This window comes from Tetrao urogallus (genome assembly GCF_951394365.1).
Source record: "Tetrao urogallus genome assembly, chromosome: 2".
NCBI classification, from domain to species: Eukaryota; Metazoa; Chordata; class Aves; order Galliformes; family Phasianidae; genus Tetrao; species Tetrao urogallus.
In genome coordinates, this window is record NC_136814.1 from 55,600,334 (window position 1) to 55,621,163 (window position 20,830).

A 20,830-nucleotide genomic window follows, 5' to 3' on the forward strand; every position below is an offset into this window, starting at 1 on the left:
TAATTTGAAAAAAATATCAGAATTGCAGAATTTTGTATTACAGCTTTTTAGATCCCAACAATATTGCTTATCTTGCAGGGCATGGGACTGCTCCAGTGATCCTTTGGGGAATAAAGTGGCACTAGCTGTGATTGTATCTCAGTTTTCTTTTAGGCCTATTGTCTTTCTCCTGGCTATTTAAGCTCTAATTCAAGGAGAAAAAAAGCCTTATGCAGACAGTATTACTTTACAGGAGATGTCTGCCAGGCAGCCAGTGTCAGTACTCAGGCTGTACTTGGTGCAGAGGACTCAGACTGGAAGCAAACAGGTTCAGTGACAAAGGCAAGTATTGTAGTGTGTCGCAGGACATCATTTACAGCAAGAGAAAAAGAATGTTTCTTTGAGCAGCACTGCCACATCTTCCCCAGCTCCCCCTGCCCAATTCCCCAGTTACACTTCTCTCGCCCTCCATTTTTTTTTGGCTCTCAGCCCCTTGGGACTCTGTGCTTCCTGACAGCCAGGTGTCAGGTACTTTTTGTCTTCATTTCAAATGCCAAAGGTCGTAGCTTTTGTTAGTCTAAAATATGGCTTTTGCTATAGTAATATGCAGATACTGTTCTATAAAAAGGACATATAGGTATGTTCTGAATGGGTCTAGTGAGAAAATAAAGCAAAACCCTATGAACAACTACTGCTTCCAAATTCAAGTTCACTTTTGGAGGAAAAGAAAAACTGTCATTTTCTGTCTGAGCAATAAACTGAAAATGAAAAGACTAGGATTTCTCTGGTGGTGCCTAAGCATACTAATAAATTTAAAAGACTCAGATTTTTGTTCTGCATAATTACTGAAAACTATTAATTGCTTGAGAGTCAGAAACAGCATAGTCTCCCTGGTGCCTGATCAACAGAGATGTATTTTAATGGTTTCCAGCAAACCATACAAAACTTTCTATTCTGGTGCAATTAAGTTGGCCACAAATCCACATCAAAGTATTTTCTCACTCCCTTCTGACTTTTGCTGAAGATCAGTGTCGTTTCTGTGATGCAATGAACAAAAAAATTTAAAATTAATTTTGATTTCCACATTTGTGAATATATCACAGAATAATTTCTAGGAAATGCTTCTGGTTTCTTCCACCGAGCATGCTGTCCATTTGTCCAATGCCAAAATACTCAAATAAAAATCAAGTGAACTTTGGCAACAAAAAAAATTCACTAATTTACTTACTTCAGAATAAATGCAAGAATTTTCTTCATTTAGAAAACACAAGTTCACACTAACACAAGCAGGCAGACTGTCACTGTTTTGGCAGATAACAAGAAACCTTTTCTCTGTGTGGTCTCACTCCATTCTATCCCACCAGCCTGCAGAGGCAGGGATTGGCTTGATTTGATGAAGGCAGATGACAGTTTCATATAGGAAAGTTTTATTTTCTGATGCAATAAATGAATGCCCATGGAAAAAAAAAGAAAAAAAAAAAGGTACACAGAGCGATAACTTTCTGTCCAGCTGTATCCCAGCTTTCAAGATTTCTTTTCTGGACTGTATGAATGTGACGGCCACGGGTTTGATATCATGAATTTTTAGTTCGGGGTCTATATTTCAGGCACTGGAGAACGTATCTGGCAAGAAGCAACGTGGCATCTGAACAAAGATTTCCTGTTTTCTCATAGAAAAAGGCAACTAGTTGGAAAAAAAACACTCTAGGTGACAGGCAGAAAATATGCCAATTAGTAGGCAGTGTGGACCAGAGGCTGTTCTCCAGCTTAAGCACATGAAGTGGAAAAGCTTTGAGAAGGGCAGGGAGCCACACTTTCTTGATCTCCATACAGCCTGGCCGATCTTGACTAGCTGGCATATACCAAGCCTACACCTCACACAACTTTAACAATTTCATGGTACCAATGTTCCTATGCCACAGCCCCAGCTCATGCAGGACATGTTTAACATCCTGCCACTGGCTTGGCCATACAGCCCACATGCTGGGTTATGCAATTCTAGTCCCAGTGTGAACAGAAAATACAAAAAGGTATGCAGGAGGTTAAACTTATGTTTAACCTACTGCTTAAAAAAAGGTGACAAAAGTAGATTTTGAAGTTGTTATGTGAATATTTAAATAAATCAAAAGCGATAATGACACTGCAGTTCCATAGGGAGCTGTCAAGTATCCAGCTTACATGAAATACAGACTACCAGCTTACAGATACTTAAGATCTATATACCGGTCTTTGGATCACAGGGCCACATTTTCAAAGAGTAGTTCACCCAGCAGCTCCCTTTCCCACTTCTGATCGCTTCCAGATGTGATCAGTGCTTATGAAACCTTTGGTTCTAACAACATGATGATCTGTGCCATAAACAAATAACAAACACTTCTGAGGAGATGGCTAACAGATAACCAGCAAGGCTGTGGCCACGCTTCCCTCATCACAACTTCAGTAGCACAACTGGTTGGGGTGACTTTGGCCTTTCCTACATCTCCATCCAGCCACTGACTGGATCCTGAGGAACAAGCAACAACACTGATGACGGAAGGATCTCGCTGAGTCTTCAGTATTTCTAAGTATAATTTCAGCAACAAAGACCATTTCTTTATTTACAGAGGAATGTGAATGTATATAACTGAAAATCAGATCTGCCAGCTACTAGCCAGTTGCCAGTCTGTCCTTTATAAGAAACAGCCTTCAAAGTCACACAGCTTGCTGCACATGATTTCTAAGCATCTCTGGGAAAACATCCCTCACTGAGTGACAGTTTGGCTTTAACTGAAACAGTGAGAGGACTGCCTGGGTCCAAATATTAGTGCTTGGTCTGTATCTAAAACATTAATTGCAACACAAAAATAATGCCAGATTTATTCACGTACAAAAATACTTAAATAAATCTAAAACTGGGAAATTAGACATGAGAGGCTGGTCCTGTTGAAATTGCTGCAAATTTTGCAATTGACTTCAGTGAAGCCTGAACAGCATGATATAAACATTAACTCACATTTTCATAACAAAAGAGCAGAGGGTGGGTTGTGTTTCTGACTCCCTGTTGAAATATCTGTTATGCTTCAAACTAGTGATTGAAACACTTAGTTCTTTGTCAGGGTATGCCCAAGGGAAAGAAATGCTTTCAGGTGTGCAGTACTGGAGTGATCATACCTAATTTCAATGTAATTTCTTTAGCCACCAGTATAGAGAGCCTGCAAGATCTCCATCCATCTCCAGAAAGGATAATCATTGACTAAGAGGTGTCAAAAACATTGTCAAAATGTTCAATTCAAACTTTACATTTCAATGCAAACCTTCTGAATATTAGAAATACTAACACATCTGACTTCTAAGATGTCCCTTCAAAAATTAAAACTGATCTAAACCTTGGCTCCCACTGTGAAATTTCTGTAGTTTACCTCCAGTGGAGCACAGTATGTTCGGCTCCAAAACGTTTTGTATCAAAAACAATTTTTTCTCTTCTCTAATTGCGATCACAACAACATTCTAGGTTTAGAATATAAAATAAATAAATGCAACTTTCTCACGGCCTGATGTTTTATCTGTCTCACTGTTTAATTATTGTGATTAAGTAATAAAGTGTAGATATGCATAACTGTTCCAGATTGCAAGGTACATTGGATGCATTGCACACAATCCTTTTCATTTTGTCCAGAAGATGATGTCCTGATAAATGCACTCATGCTGGCTGATCTTTACAAATAATATTTAATGATTGCATTTAATTTCACTTCACTGTTTGATTTCCCCAAGTCACCTTACAACTTGAGTCCTAGAGAGCATGCAGTTTTTCATTTGGGGTGAAATAGGCAATTATTCTGAGAATCAATAAATGTGTTTAATTGGGAATTCTAGGGCAGAATTCCTCCCATATTATCCCTTGGAGCTGTAAGAAGAGGCAGGTACAGCTATGAAATGGGAACCCTCAGCTCAGCTCAGTCTGGACACTGATAAGCAAGCTGTAGTGGGGGATACTCGCCGGTCCATGCAAGCACGGGACATGGGCAAGGACAGAGCAGTGGCTCCAGACACTCCGTATTCTCCTTTCCCTCCCCACACACACCTTGCAGAACCAAAAACCCGCATGTCTGATGAAAAAATGTAAAAGATTTGCCCCTCCTTTATACCTCTGTTTGCTAAACAAAAAATAGCTTGACATCAGCAGGACTTGTGACATACAAATTCTACCTTTAAAAATTAGCATCTACACACTTCTGTCAAAGTCCTGAAAGAAAAAAGAGGTAGGATGTAACAAACTTTATCTTAGTGTTGTTTTTTAAGCTCACGTGCATCTACACTGCAGACTTCCTGGAACTAAGACTCTAACGTTATCACACGTAGCATAGATTGTCCAGTGGTCGCGAGCCTGATTAATGTTACAGAGCATGCAAGCAGAAGATGTTAATATTAACACGATTGCTGTTCATAATCCAATGCTTCTGTTTTTCAGTAAATTTTGAAATGTTACTGTTCTGAAATGTAGTGGTATAATGAAACCCTAATGGAGATGAGTATGCTTCTCTACAACTATTTTGAGACAGTTGTCAAAAGCACTGCATTACTTGAGCATAGAGCCCTGCTTAATTTAACATATATAATTAGAAGGAAAATAAGATAAAAGCCTAAAATAACATGGGAATGAAAAGTCATCTCATGGCCAGCCACCTGCCAATTATTTCTACACTGCAAAGCAAAAAAAAAAAAAAAAAAAAAAAAAAAAAAACCAACCAAAACTCTAAAAACCATAAACATTCAGGGACAAGAGATTCTGCTGTAAATTGAAATATAACTAACATGAAATTTAGGAAAGAAGATGCTTTCTCTTTCTGCCACCTTCTGTGCTGGAGCCACACAAAAAACAATTCTGCTAAAAAGTCAATCCACTGAATTACTTCATTTACCTGGAGAGTGTGCATGCTTTTTTCTATAGAACTGCCAACATGTAGGAACATACCTTCCTACAGACTTGCTGCTGCACTCGTGGGCCTCTCTTAAATGGCAGAGAAGAATCCCCTGTGAATTAGATTGAGGCCATCATATTCACTTTCACATATAACCAATTCCAGATTTGAACTTAGGTTTTTTTTTTTTCAAAAGTGGAAGGCTAGTGAAAGACAAGTATATTTCATGCTTCAAGGGGAGGCAAAGTTACCTCTGCTCTAAAAATGACCTAAAGCAATTCCCATAGAAATCTGACAAAAATACAGACTCAGATCACAGTAAATTATATCACTTGGCAGTCAAACTGGAGAACTAAGTCCAGAATTGCCAACAAAAGTCAAGACACACATTTGGATATATGGAAAGCTTTGAGATTTCTAACAGAAAGGAGCATACACAGGCACCATTTGAGACTCATAAAGAACCTTATCAGTTTGAATGGAGCGTGTAAATTCTAAGGATCAGATGTAAGGTGGTTTTTGTGTGTGTGTGTGTGTGTGTGTGTGTTAAATAAAAGCATTCAACAGGGGAAGATAGAACAGACAGACCATCTGCAGTGTAACCACATAAAAGACCCCTGGGCAAATCCAACCCATTAGCAGAAGTGCTTGACAAATCTGCCAAAGAGCCAGATGCTGCTTATAGAGGAGACTCTTCCCTCCTTGTCATCCCGATGCTCTGACTTCTGTTCCCAAAGGGGGACAGTGATGAATGGTGGTCAGCTTAAACTGTGCGCAAAGATAGCCTAAGTCCTGTACTTCAGTTATCTTACAATAAATAGACAAGACCAAGCCTGAAATAGTAAAAGAAAAAATAAAATAAAATTGAACACATATATAAGCCATTTGTGCAACATGCAGATGCTAGAAAACAGAAAGCAAACTCACACATTTCCATGTGGACTTTTTATATAGATTTTCTTTTGTTCATTCTGCCGGTGCCCTACCATTTCTTTCTAAGGACTGATTAGGATCAGTAGGATGGCAGAGAGGTGATTTGGGTACATTAAATGCTAGCACAGCATGCTAACTGCATAGAGTTAGTTAAGTACTTACAGAATACACAAGGTGACTGATGGTATTTAAAATGTGTCTGAAGAGGTTGTGAAATATTAAGCCAAAAAATTACACTTAAAAACAATTGAGAAAAAGTGATTTGTTTACATAGCAACATGTACCAATCTCTGCGTATGAATTTGTATCTAGCTGGCCAACTTTTTAATACCTACATTTCTGTATGAATCTCTTCAACTGGATTTGAAGTGTAAAGCAGGTTGAACTGAATACTTTTATGATTCAGGCTCACTGATAGTAAAAGAGGTCAAAGAAGGTGGAACAATGCCTGAATTAGTTCTCCTGTGTATTGCTGTAATATGATATGAAAGAGCAAAAAATAGACAAGAGATGGAGGGAGGGAAATAGAGAAGGAGGGAGGGATGGAAGGAAGGAAGCTCGTTCTCATAGTGATTACGTGCTGCACTTGAAGAACTAATGTTGTAATTTTGCAACTCAAAGATCAGTTCCATTTTACAATAGAGTTCTGTGAAACTATTGACTTAAGTAAAATCCCTTGAAGGTGTAATCTATCCTATTTTTCATTGAAAATAGTGTGAAGCATTTCCCCTATCCAAAGACATGCCTTAGGCTGAAAAGTATTTAGCTGTGATTAATACATTATTTAGCTCAGAAAGACATGCACGTCTTTTCAACTCTCTGTAATTCAAGCAGACTGTGTAGGAAAAGTATCATGACTTAGCAGATCAACAAATTCAGTAAAAACTGCTCATAATAGATAAAGGCAGGAGGACAACAGAGAGGGAAAGGGAAGAGTAACAAATGCTTGCTTTGGTATTAAATGCTCATCATTTAAAGGCTGCTCACACAAAGTCACCTCTGGGTGCAAAGCACCGCACTCTACAGAGCAACAACAGACTTGCTTTGCACAGAAATTAATTTCAGCCTGCAAGCAACTACTGGTCAGACTGTGGCTGGCCATCCACAAAAGCCTGTCAGCAAGCTAGTGCATACTGTCTGAGCTACAACGCAACACAAAGTACAGACATCAAAGCAAGCTTAAATGCTACCAGTCTTTGCAGCTGGTTACAGCTCAGGTTGTACATTGGGCCATCACCAATCACATCATGAAGTGAGTTGTGTTGTTTGCAGCTAGGGAGGATGCTAGCTCACCATCTGCACTGGTATCCAATCAGGTCAAAACAGATAAGTAACAAACTACCAGGTGTATGCCACACCACCAACATCACTTTTGGTCCTACTCCTTCAAGCACCTGCAGCTCCATCTACAGAAAGTTGTAAATAGCTGCTGTGGTTTCCTAAATTATGTTGTGCAACAGCACCTGCATATAAAATGAACATGAGATAGCAGTAAGAGAACTGCACCTCACACTGGTGTACCTGTGTTGCTAACACATTCTGCAGGGATGACTAAGACGTTTTAGTGAGTATTTCAATGCTCTGCTCATAAAATTTATGTTAAATTGCCCTTATACATTTTTGTTTATAAATGTTGCCATGATAACTTGAGAGTTATCATTATGAGAAAGTTATTTTTAGTGTGTTTCTTACATTGAAAACAATGCAACAAAAATTTCAAAATTTTTATATGTAAGAAACATATAAAATTTTTGAAATTTTTTGTTGCATTGTTTTCAGTTCTTCACTCATCCCCTTTTTGTGTTCAGTTGTTGGGGGTTTTCTTGGTACTTAATTGCCATTAATACGAAGTCATTGACACAGCTTCAGATCTTCATTTCAGCAAGCCTTTCCCAGCCCTCAGAAAATGCACCTATATGCATTTATGTTGAAAGGACCTCACTGTCCCACTGTGCGGGATGGCAGAAAGCACCTACCAATATGACAGCATGTGTGACGGGGTTTCACAACTGGAGCTATCTAAATAACTTGTACTTTTGAGCAGACTCAGAAATCACAAGGTGCTTTGGAGTTGAAATTATGTCAGAAATATTAATTATACAATTACATGGGGTGTTTCTAGTCCTCATCAAAATTATCCACAAAACTACTTTTAATGCACATATTTGTGTATTTGCTTAGTAAAAACAAGGGGAAAAAAGAAAGCAGTTATTAAACAATTCAAATATAGGTGATTCAAGCCAGTATTCAATAGGATTTTTCCAATTTACAAAATATACCCTAGAAAGCAGGAAAGACAGCACCTTTCTAAGGGAACAGTAAATAGAAGAAACACTTCTAATTTAAATTAGTACATTCAGCATTTTGTGTTTTCTACCCCATCTTCTCAATAAGACAAGGTCCTACAAACTGATCAATAAACTTAGCCTTGTTAAAATAACATGGCTATTTCTTAGAGTACTTTATCTTATTTCCACATTTGTGGTTTTTTTTGTTTGTTTGTTTGTGGTTTTTTTTTTTTAATAAAAGCTCAAACCTATTATGATTGGTTCTTCCATTCTAGTAGTACTAATCTGTATTAGAAAACTCTTACCTTTGTAGCATGTGATATTTCACAAAAAGTCTTGAGACAAACATAAAGATCTCCAATTTGGTTCTACTGATGCCTCTGTTAAAATCTCATCCTATTTTTTTTTTTTTAAGTAAGATTCCAATAAATGTTCAAAACATATTTTTCTCTTATTGCTTTCACTTATTTCAAAATCTGACCAACAATTGATTTGTGTTAACACTGCCGTGACCTGGCTTGGCATCACAGAGAGAGCATTATTTGTAGTATAATAGAAAATACGTTATGCCTGATTTTAAGAGAAAAAAAATAAACAGGAATTTGTAACAGACTCAAAAAATATATAAAAAAATACATTAATTTTATTGTTAGAGCCACAGGGATCTGTTAATATAAACCATTCCAATACTTCTCTGTGATGTCATCAGTTACCATGTGTTTGCACTCTAAATAGATTATTGCAATTTCTGTAAACATATCATATATATTTTTAGAACTCTTTGGGGGCTTGATCCAGAGCCAACAAAAACCAATGGGCAGACAGTGACCAGCTTCAATAGCCTCTGAGTAATCAGAAGACCAAATTTCTAAAGCTAATGCATAAGAAGATCAGGGTATGGCAGGCAGAGAGACACCACAGAGACTGCTCCAAAAATAGGAAAGTCTTGTGCTGCCTGAAACTACGCTCCTGAAAATACAGCACACGTAGCAGGACAAGATACTTCTAGTTGCATCTGTTGTGTGATTGTCAGGGATGTTGTTTGTCATTCAATTACATATATCTGCACAGTCATCTCGATAACTGTATTACTTTGATTGACTCAAACTGCTGAAGTGGCACACAGACTAAACACATGCACCAAACATTTAATAAGTAACAGATCTGTGTAAGACATTATTTCAACTGCAAGCTAAGCCTATGTGTTCCAGAATACAGACTTTGTGAGAAATCTTATTACACGGTGCAGTTATTTTAAAACTAGGAAATTGTGAAACAGTTTTTGCCACACACTGTCTTGACTGAGAAGTCTGGGCTTGATCCTGCCAAACATTTCTCTTAGGTAAGATGTTTGTAACTATACTGGACTCCCTCTCATGAATGCAATTCATTTGCTGTCCCTCCTGTTGACTGAATTTCTTTTTCCAATTCCTAACATTACTTATGGCAGTCTTTCAACTTTGTTCTGTCTTTCCATAGAATATTTGCATTACAGTATCTGTTCATCTTTATAATTTGCCCCAAACCCACAAAATTCTAGCAGCTTGTCAAAAAGCACTTTTTTTTCTGCCTGAATTATAATATTTTTTTGTATGTATTCCCTTCTGGAACTGAATAGCTCCACAGAAAGAAAAGAAAGAAAAAAAAAAAAAGCAGAATCTGAAAAATCAAAATAAATGCACTCATCATCTTTGCTATCATCTTTGCTTATCTGATGTTTCTAGCTGGTCTTCTCGAGCTAAATCAGTAAATCAGCAGTACAGCAGGTAATTGCTGGTGGAGTCAGCATGGATACTCAGAAAAAGAATACACTGCCAATCAAAAGAAAAAGATCAGATAAATAGTATTTCAAAAGCATCTACCTTAGTTCACCATGAGATGAATGTCACGTTAGGAGTCTAAATTAAACAGTCATCTCAATATCTCATTTCCTCAAAATGAAGCTCACATCACCATTATCTGCAGACTATTCATCGTGACGTACAGGAGCACTGTGCAACTCCTGGCTCTGAAACGTGACTGTTTAAATCATAGAATCGTTTGAGTTGGAAGAGATCCTTAAAGGCCATCTGGTCCAACTCCCCTGCAATGAACAGGGACACCTACAGCTCCATCATGTTGCTCAGAGCCCCATCAAGCCTGATCTTGAATGTCTCCTGGGACACGGCTTCCAGAACCTCTCTGGGCAAACCGTTGCAGTGTCTCACCATCCTTATAAAAACCATATTGTGTCTAGTCTAAATCTCTCCTCCTTTAGTTTGAAACTATTTTCTCTTGTTCTATCACAACAGATCCTTCCTTCTTATAGCCCACCCCCTTCTTTCTTACAGCCCCCTTCAGATACTGAAAGGCCACTCTCAAGTCTCTCCAGAGCCTTCTCTTCTCCAGGCTGAACAGCCCTAGCTCTTTCAGCCTTTCCTCGTAGCATTATCCTCTCTCTAGTATAAATAAGTTTATGAGAATGTGGCTCATAAATAACAAATCTGTACCTTCAAATGAAGACTTTTAAGACATGAATGAGAATAAAATGAGGGAGTGCATTTGGCTAAACAACCCATCTGAAAACTTGGGAGACTGAGCTTGCCCATTTTTACTGCACAACCAATTTATTTTTTTCTGTTGCAACTACTGAAACATGAATGACAATTTCCATAGCTATTGCTGGCATTTCTTGCTTAGCAGCTCAATTGCAAAGCTTCTCTTCACCATGTAATAACAAACATTTGTTTTTCATCTGATGAACTGCACATGAATGGGAAAGTACTGCCTGTCTCGCTCTCCTACAAATTAGTATGCAAAGGGCTGAGCATGTTCAAACAATCCTGGGAGAAGCACGACAGCTTCATCATTAAACCTGTCAGATAAGTTGTTTCTCTTAGATTTGAATTGAGGACTTACAATATTAGATCTGGTAAATATGGATAACTGCTGGCTGGCTATTAATGTCAATACCTGCCTGAATTAAACAGCCATCAATCTTGAACTAAGGCTATGAAGGTCCTATTGAGCAAATTAGTATAAGTGAAAATTCAAGTGTGTTTTAGAAAGCCTAAATTGTTGAGTTAAACAATTTTGTTAATCTAGTTGTCTAGAATAAGTTGCAGTAGATACGCACTGTTTTCCTTCTCACTTTTGTTAAATTTTGTGATACCCATAGAAACCCATTTGGGTAATGCACTCAGTCGTAGCATGGCTCTTGTACAGCAAGTATCATAAGCATTGTATTCACACCCATGCCCCAAGACACAGCAGAACCAAACTTTTGTCTTATTAATGCAATATGAAGACTGTTGTAGACGTCGCTGTTATTCAATCCCATCTATTTACTTGCTAATACATTAACATTAGCAAGAAGCAGAAGACGACTGCTAAACTTTCCCTTTGCAGGGATTTCCTCCCCTCTCCCTAATTCATTTTTTAACTCAGTAATCTATGTATTTGCCAGATCTTGATTTGTGATGCCAATTTGGTCTTGCAGAAGCCTGGTGACAGGTGACCTCTGACAGACATGGTGAAAAGGAAGACTTTGGTCTATTACTTTGGTAGCAATGACCTGTTCATCAAGCAATCTGTTGTCACAAGAAAGATGACATCCTGGATAATGCAGCCAAAACCAACATACTGTAGCTGACTGTGAACTGGAGGCTGGGAACCAGTATAAATCATTTTATCAGATTTCGAATCACATCTATTCTAGTGTTTAACTCGTTTCCACAGCAGTGTCCAGGGGTATGAGGCTGTAAGCATAGACAAAAATCTCCATTATTAGAATTAAATGTGCTTCTCTGATTATATGTGCAAAAAATGGAACTATAATAACTGTAAACAAGTTAAATTTAATGCATTGCACTGGATTTCAGTGATTCTTATACAATTTACAAATACAATATACCAATATGCCAAATTAAATGTCTGAGCTGTTCGGCATACTTGGAATCAGTACCATTTTAAAGCATACCCACTACATAAGAAAATTAATAGCAGTGTATGTTTATAGGCTCTGAACACAAGGAATGTTCTTCCTAATCTTGCTAGTGCATTTCATACATGAGCAGAATGATAGAGTTGTCACCCATGCACACTACTTTTGTCTCATCAGATCTGTAGTATGAGAGTAGGCAAGTCTCATTCAGTGCAAATTTTCTGGCTCCAGAAGACTATAAACATTTTGCACGTTTGGCCAGTTATCCAGAAGTGCAGGATGGATTTGACTTTTATTTCAAAATTATGTGGAAAGAATGCCATAATACTGTAACAGTCACAATGGCATCATAATACGTTTAATATCTAAACAATCTGAGATAAAAGTAAGTTTTCACAACCAGCTCATAGGGGTTTTGCAAAACAACTCCCAGGAGTCTTTAACAGAATTTGTAAGACTATGTCATTTGCGAGTTGCAATTTGTGACAGAGATCCATGTACGTTTTTGTTTGCAACTACAGCTTGCCAACCCAACAAGACTCAATTCTTAACCACAGTTCCCTGTGTGTGTAAGCAGTTTACCTGTTGAGATAACAACCGTATTGTATAAATAACTGCTGGTGACAGTTGATGTTTACTGTGCATCTAACTGGATACTTCTGGAAAGCATTTTTTGATATGTTGCATAGGTTAATAAATTCCCTTCAGAAAAAAAAAATTTACTAGTCACATCTGCAGTTTGAATGTTTCTTTCTAAAAGATGAACTGAGGCCAAGCAAGACAAAGAATCTGCTGATACACACATGTCACTCCAAGAATTCTCCTGACAAAGTTCCCACACCCAATTTAATTACTTCCCTACTGTAAAAACACTTTCCATCTGCATTTATTGTAATAGTTTCAAATCCAAAACCAACACACTATAAAGCTAGCTAAATAAATGAATGATATTGGCCTTAGGTCCTGAGCCAGGAGCTATTCTATAAGGCTGTGTCTCCACCATTCATTTTTATGCTGATGTTTCATTTTATGTGCAATGTTTTCACTTAAGACTTGTTTAGAGAAGAATTACCTTGCTCCAGGCTTTCAAGTGTCATGTGCTGTGTGGTACCCCTAGTGCTCCTGCTGCCAGAGGCTGGCAGAGATTCCCTGCAAGACCCAGGTTGCATTTTGGATAAAGATGGGACAGAAATAGCCTGCTGCAGGCTGTACATACAGCATTCCACATATATAAGGCAGGAACATTAATTTCAACTTTATCTGCTGTATCCAGAAACTGAGGTTGTGGAACTTCAAATGAAAAGCTTTTTTTTCCTCAATGAAAAAAAAAGAAAAAACTCCACCAGATTTCTCCTCAGTATTGACTATTTGTAATTTGGGTTCCCCTCTTGTACCTGGGAGACAAAAGGTTTTTGTTCCTCATACCTCGTATAAATAATTTAATTACAATTCATAAGAAATTTCTTACTGTGCAGAGATAATGACAGTAGATCATATCTTATGTCCTCAGGTGTGCTGCAATATCATGGTGAGATGAAACAACAGCCATGGACTACTTTGTAATTTTTAAACACTTGAGTTGTAACAGTCTGCTTTGGACAAGCAACACACTTGAAATTACACATGTGCACAAGTGGAGATTCTCTGTGCCATCAAAGTACCTCTACCCTTTAAGAAACATGTAGATGTGGTGCTGAGGGAAATGGTTAGTGGACATGATGGTGGTGGGCTGATGGTTGGATTAGATGATCTTAGTGGTCTTCTCCAACCTCCATGATTATATGATTCTATGAAAGAAGAAAGACCTCAACTTTTACAATAAAATTTAAACCAAAGCAGTAGGACAGCAGATGAATTTCTCACTTAGAAATTATTAAATGAGAAACAAAGTACAAAATATGCCTCCACTGAATCCCAAAGCAAAACTGCTACTGACTTCCCTTGAAAATGTGTTTAGACATTGAATTTTGTATTCAGTTACATACTTTCAGCTCTTAGCAAACTAAATGAAAGTCAAGAATGTGTTCACAAAGGGCAGAAAAAGATTCTCACGGTGAATCACAGAGCTGAAGCCACAGACAGATTGCCTTCATTATCCCAGGTGGCCCCAGCTCCAAGAGGACATGAAGACATAGCAAAGGACGGGATCTGAGGGCAAATCTCAAATTACTTAGCTTTTCTAAGTTTTAATCACAATTGTGTGACTTCAATGTTCTTTTATCTTTATCTCTTTAAATTAAAGCCTTTAAATTTTTGTGAAACTTCAAAAGTTCTTTGAAATAGAAGCAAAATGAAGACAGACAAAAAACACAGAAAACCACTAAGTTTGAAGAAAATCATCCACTGTGGCTCTACAGTTTACTAATCAACAGGAAGATGCCCATCTAAAACAATTAGTATTTCACCTGCTAAGAAACATGCATAAACATATCCACACATGCAAAATGCAGAATTCAAATGTCTTCCCTTTTCTCCATGTACATGAATATAGCAAAAACAGTGTTTGGTAAGTTTTTTTTTAAAGAATGCATGGTCTCTTCCCTACTTACAAACCCAATGGCATGTTTTTCAGAAGTGAAAAAAGATTCAACAAAAGTAAATTTTTTCCAAATAAAATCAGAACTGTCTACACACAAAAAAATAAACACTTAAAAGTCAATACTCAAGTTTTCCCAAGGAAAGGGATAAAAGAAAAAAGTGAAATTTGATTAAATAGATTTCCCTATGCTATTCCATAGGATTTTCACTAAAATTGAGTGTGTTAATTCAGCATTATGGCACCATCTAAATCGGTAAACCACGATGCTAGCCCATATCTCTAACTGAGGGATGAAAACCTTCCAGACTGAAAAGCAGTTAAAATTAACCTAGTCAATTTTCCTTTTCAAAGCAGGTCCTTCTCACTGAGTGCTTTCTGTCGGCATTTCAGCTCGTTATCACATCACATCACTATGCTGCAGGTAGTTGGCATTTGCCTTTTGTTACTGTACCTGGCGTTCGGAGGCTCTGACACATCTGATTCTGTACACGTTTTCTTTACCTGCAAAAGCAAAGGATTTTCATAGTTACTCTCACTTGAAACAGAACTTCCTTGCTCACTATTCAGACACTTACATTGCTTAAAGTGGATGCAGCTCTGCTCACCGTGATCTCTATAAAATACTTCCCGCTTTTTACAGCAGCAGTATGCTGTACTAAACAGTGTGTTTCATTATTATCCCATGAACAGCTGCCAACTGCACTTCCCTAGGTTCCATTAGTATGTAAAATGTTCAGCTAAAATAGCTTGGGAGTAGCCCAACTGGGAACAAAGAAACCAAAGAACCAGGTTCCCCACTTGGAAACCAGAAAGCCATACTGTTCTCAGCAGAGTAAAGAAATGTTTCCCCAATTGATACAGCTTCTGTTTCCTGCTCAATCTCACAATAATAAACACCAGATTCTGGGGCAAAGTGCAGTGCTAGCTAAATAACTCATACATTAATTTTCATTTTGTGAATCTGCTGGTTGTTAAAAGTACGAGGGCTGCTCCAAAAATAATGCCAACTCTTTTATGATGCCAGCCTAAGATGTTAGAAACAAATGTTGCTAGTATGACAGCAGAGGCTGAAGCTTCCCATCAATATTCCATTAGTTTTGTTGCCGTGTGACAGATGGCAGCAGAGAGACATCTGACAAAACAGTGTCTGACATGGAAGTGCACAGCAAGAAAAGCCTTGTCATCGAAATCCTCCATATGGAAAAATAGCACCCATGGATGTTCATCTACACTTACTGAACGTTTGTAGAGATCAAACAGTGGGTGTCAGCACAGTGAAGTGGTGGGTGGTGTGATTCAGCATTGGTGGCAGTGGGGCATCTTGTCTGATGCACATTTTTACAAGCACAGCATGCAGGCTCTTGTTCATCACTGGCAGAAATGCAGAGCTAATGGTGGTGACTGTGTTGAAGTACAGTGTTCTGTAGCTAAGAATTTGCTCTATAAAACAGTGTTATTGTGCTCTTTGTTCATGTTGTAGTGTCCATGGAAATAAATAGGAAATACTACTTTTGGAGCAACCAATGTATTTTTGTAATGCATCAATGAATATCACATACAGCATTTGTACATAATTTTGCAGTATATAATTAATATAGTATAGATAGCTTGATTAATATAATTATACTTATTATTATAAACACTTATTACTGTAATTAATATAATATATAATTAATAGCAGTTTGACTTCCATATTAATTTTGCAATACATTGCCATTGGCCATTTAAGGGTGAAAAAAATACAACACTTTCCAATAAAAATAGAAAACTGCTCTCTGGCAAACTAGCTATCTCTTTGGGATCTTTGGGATTTCCTGCAAAAATTTTACTGTGCCTTCTGGTAATCTAAATTTTTTGTACTTTCAGCAGAGAAACAAATATTTTGCTCACTTGTGTGCTAATGTAGAATCCAGAGCTGCGTGGGAGGTTTCAAAATTACATTTTAAAGCCACCTAGAAATATTCATAATCATTCAAACTATTTTCATACGACTGACACAATGCAAAGAATATTTCCATTACAACCAGCACATGCTCAATGACAGTTTTTGAAATTAACTTGCATCAAAAAGGGCATCCTATAACTTCCTGCTACTTTAAAAGCATTTAAAAAAAAAAAAAAAAAAAAAAAAGTTATCACTGTGAGTTGCTTGTATTAAAGCCACTGGCAAAATAGTCATCAACTCAGACAGAAAAAGTATTAAAAGTATTAGCCTAGTGACAAGTGTTTTTTCTAAATACTGAATGTCATTAAAAAAAATAATAATAACAATTAAAGAACTTTAATTCATGGTTTTACAGATGGTCATTTTTTTCTTCATTTGAGTTCTAGATATTGAGCAAATAATATAGCTGCAAGTTTGATCATTCACAGAAATCAATTTTCAGTAGCAATAATGAAATTTTCCACATAAAAAGAATTTGAAACTGTCTTTATTACCATACTAGTTGTCATCCAAAACAATGACAAAGAAGAAAATGCAAAGGATCTTCTAAATATTTTGTTTGCTTGAATTTTGCTACAAAACTTTCTCCACCCTTTCCAGCTGTCACTTTCATCACCACTAGTTTTGAGCCTGCTGGATTTTTTTCTTCACAGTTCATAACATGCTACTCTATGGACTCTGCAATTGCAGTTTATCACGGATGCATGCTGGGGCAGAGGCTCACCATGAGGGACAATGAAAGCCCACGTAAGCCTTCATGAACAGTCAGACACTAACATCAATGCTACAGTTTTCTGTTCTCTGCATTATTATTATAGTAACATTAGATTTGAAATATAGTATAAAACCTGAAATATAAATCCATGACTGACAACCAAATAAATGCCTCAAATTTGTGTTGAGGTGCCAATAAGAATAATATCCATCAGAATTAACATACTGACCATCAAAATTACAAGCAATTGTTCAAAATCTAAAATCAAAATCATTCAAAGAAATTGAAATGGAAGCAGCCCTTCTTTGAGAGGCACCTGTATACTTGCAAATCAGATTGTATCAACAGGAAGTTACAGAGGGACTTGGTTAGAAAAGCAATCTTTCAATTTTGCATATAAAATTAATATATAAATGCTCTAATTAACATATGCAATAGGAAACACAGTAAAGCTTTTCCCTTGTCTCGTTAACATATACTTACTTTCAAGATACTTGTGCTATCTCCTTACTGATAAATCACTTGCGTATTTTGTTAACTACATACTGGCACTTAAACTTTTCATAGGACAGACTCACAGATGACTTGTCCTACCCCTGCTAGCACTAGTTTTGATCAATGTTAAATAAAGCAATTGAGAAAGATTATGGTCTACTTGCGTGATGAAAACAAGAAAATTAAAAATAAAGAAATTCTTATATCTTAAAAGTGAGTAACAGAAAAGCAATGGGTCAACTGTATCAAAAAGACTCACCTCCTGCGAGGTGAAACAAACTCCAGGGAAAAAAAAAATACAAGTACTTCATATTCAATAATGCTGCAATGAAAACAAAGCACTTAATAAAATAAGAATATCTCAGGTTTTCAACTTGGTGTACAGATGATGCAGTTTGTGATCATTTTCTGAGGAAGTGTGCAGTATAAGTATGCCATATATACGTGTCTTTTCCTTTGAGACTGAATGCAGACTTCATTATGGATCCCTCTTTCAGAGAAAAGATTTAATAAATAAAAATGTTATTTCTTTAAGGAGGAACAGGCATGTGATTTTCTTTCAAGTGGCTGGGTGGACTGAACATCCAACTTCTCTTTAGGGCTATTCAAGTAGCAAAACACATTTTGTTATTCATAAAATTATGCCACCCTTGAAGGTGAACAGAAAATCACAGTGAAAACTTATGATCAAAGGCTAAATATCATTATCTTTGTCTTCAGCTGCACTATTTTCCCTCTTAATCTGCTTTGGTGACTGTTTTCAAAATAATTAACCTTCACTAACACCACATTTATTTACATTCTCATGTGTTAAATGTAAGAACTTTTTTCTTTAATCCTACTCAGTTTTCCTTTTTTCTTTTTTTTTTCTTTTCTCTGTTTATACAGGTTTTCTCACCATTTCAGTTATATGCATGTTGAGAACTATTCACTATGGTGGTGAAGTATCAATTTCAGCTGTTTTTGAATTTTACCAAAAGGTGTTGAAATCTCCTACGCTAGTTGCCTACTTCAAAATGTTTGAAATATTTCATCTAAAAATGCTTAAATCCAATTTTTTTAAGAAAACAAGATGTTTTGTTCGTATTTTAAGTCACATAACTATGCTGCTCAGAGGCTTTAGCAGCTGAACCCCAAAAGTGAAAGTGCACAAATATAAGGTGTAGTGATGCCCAGCAGTCATCATCTCTGTGAAATGGTGTCCAAATCTGTTTAGCTTCACATGCTTCTAAAAGCCATGTTTTCACACCCTTACTGAAGCCCTGTTGTATTCCAGCTTCTGAATTTCTGAAGATCAAAACCACACTGAATACCTTTCCATGACAAAGACAGAGAAGCCAAGTAAGAATTAAAAATCACTTCTCCTGATTTCTGTAAGCACCTGTGGCATCAGGAAAGTGCCTGTCCTTCTTTAAGTGGTGATTCCAATGTCTTCCTACGGCAATAACCAAGCAACATCATAGAATAGAATAAACATCCTGTGACCTCAAATAGGATAAAGAATAAAGGAAAAATCCAAACAGGGAGGAGAGACAGAAAACGGAGCAAAAAAAGAGGGGGATCTCCAGGGAGCAAAATCAGAGGAGAGCAGAAGCTAGCGTAGGGGTTTTACGGGTACTGGATGAGTACTGGAGCTTGCATGGATGGGACAGGGCAGCACAGTTTGCTCTCCTCTTGTCTAAGATCTGGGAGTAAAAATCAGAATGACAAGCTCGAGCATTCATCACAAATTTATGAAAGTCACTAGTAAAGGCTTTATTAGTGACCAGTCTGCACAGAATAACAGGCTGTTTCTGGCATGCCATCTGCTCTGCAGATCTACTTAATGATCCAAGCTGGGGAATTGTACTTTGAACTTACAAAATGGTGCACAAATGTTATGTTTATGCAGAAAAATTAAGGTCTGATTTATCTCATATTGAAGAAGACATTAGTCAACATTTTATACAATTTCTGCCTTAATCTCTGTCTTCATTTTTCAAATTTAAAACACAAACACCTTTTTAAGTGTCTTACACTTCATGCTGTGAGGGCAGCATGAAAAAGAGGTGCATTTATTAAACATCGAAGACCTAGGAAATCTAGTATATCTGTGCAATATCTGTATGACAAAGAATGATTTTATATTCACTGTGGAGTTTAGATGTTTCACATTCAACAAATACAGACTGAGGAAACATAAGAAAAATCTAATTACACACTCTGAGGAAACTGGAAAGTCATGTATGTCGTGTAATAAGAGCTGCACCATAATGGATAAGAGACTGGATTTCCACAGACCATATTAGTCCTGGTATTTCCTCACTTCTGATGTTTTCCTTTGCAACATTAACATCCTTTTAACATGATTTTATTGGTCCTTATTACACTAGATGTTAAAACACAAACTGGTCCATCTCTGTGAGGTGATCTCGCACACACTCATAGCACTCATAATGCACTCATACTCATAATGCAACACAGATGAGAAATCCTTTCTAGCATTTACAGTGAGCGCAGTTGAAAAAAATCTTGCAATATCAGAAGTAAATTATTCTGCCACTGAATCTGCTGAGCTCCCTCACCTACTGCATCAAATATGGCCATGATCACCCTGTCCTCCCAAATTGGTGAGCATGTAGTGAATAGTGCCTGCAATGTTTTGGGTCAGAATGAAGTAGCTCTGCATGCAGGAGCCACTGAAGATGTAACATCCAGGAGGCAAGAGTGAAGGGGGAAAAGTAATCTTTGCAGACACAAAGACATCTCAAAGCATGTCTACATGCCACATCTAGCCGGGAGAATGGACAAACCAAGTGCACTTGGTGTACTGTCAGGATGCTTCCCTACAGTAGGTTATCCCCATGTGAAAGCTCACAAGCCAGGGAGAGGTACAAGTCTGTGGAGAGCAGGGGAGGATGGACAATGTGGGGGAATATTTTGATGGAAATAAAAGAGAATTTAACTCAGGATATCTATATGACTGTAAAGAACAGTAGCTCACAGTTCAGATATTTTTTAGATGCTGACTTCAACAATCTTTACATATACCATTATAACCATCTTGATGACAAAAACCTTAGTACGGAGACTGTCCATATATGGTCTAGTACATTAAGGATTTTTCTTGCTAC

General features: G+C 37.2%; 1 protein-coding gene across 11 annotated transcripts in view; it reads right to left on the reverse strand.

Moving 5' to 3' along the window:
- The window catches only part of EYA4 (EYA transcriptional coactivator and phosphatase 4), a gene marked incomplete at both ends in the record, with an annotated part of 128,982 nt that overhangs the window by 56,378 nt on the left and 51,774 nt on the right, over positions 1-20,830 (reverse strand). For 10 of the 11 annotated variants that reach the window (XM_079550666.1, XM_079550675.1, XM_079550673.1 and 7 more), the window contains one exon: positions 15,014-15,063. In XM_079550666.1, the coding sequence (XP_079406792.1) occupies positions 15,014-15,063 (50 nt within the window). Of the gene's footprint in view, positions 1-15,013; positions 15,064-20,830 lie in introns of those variants that run through there. The other variant, XM_079550667.1, reaches the window with a different exon arrangement.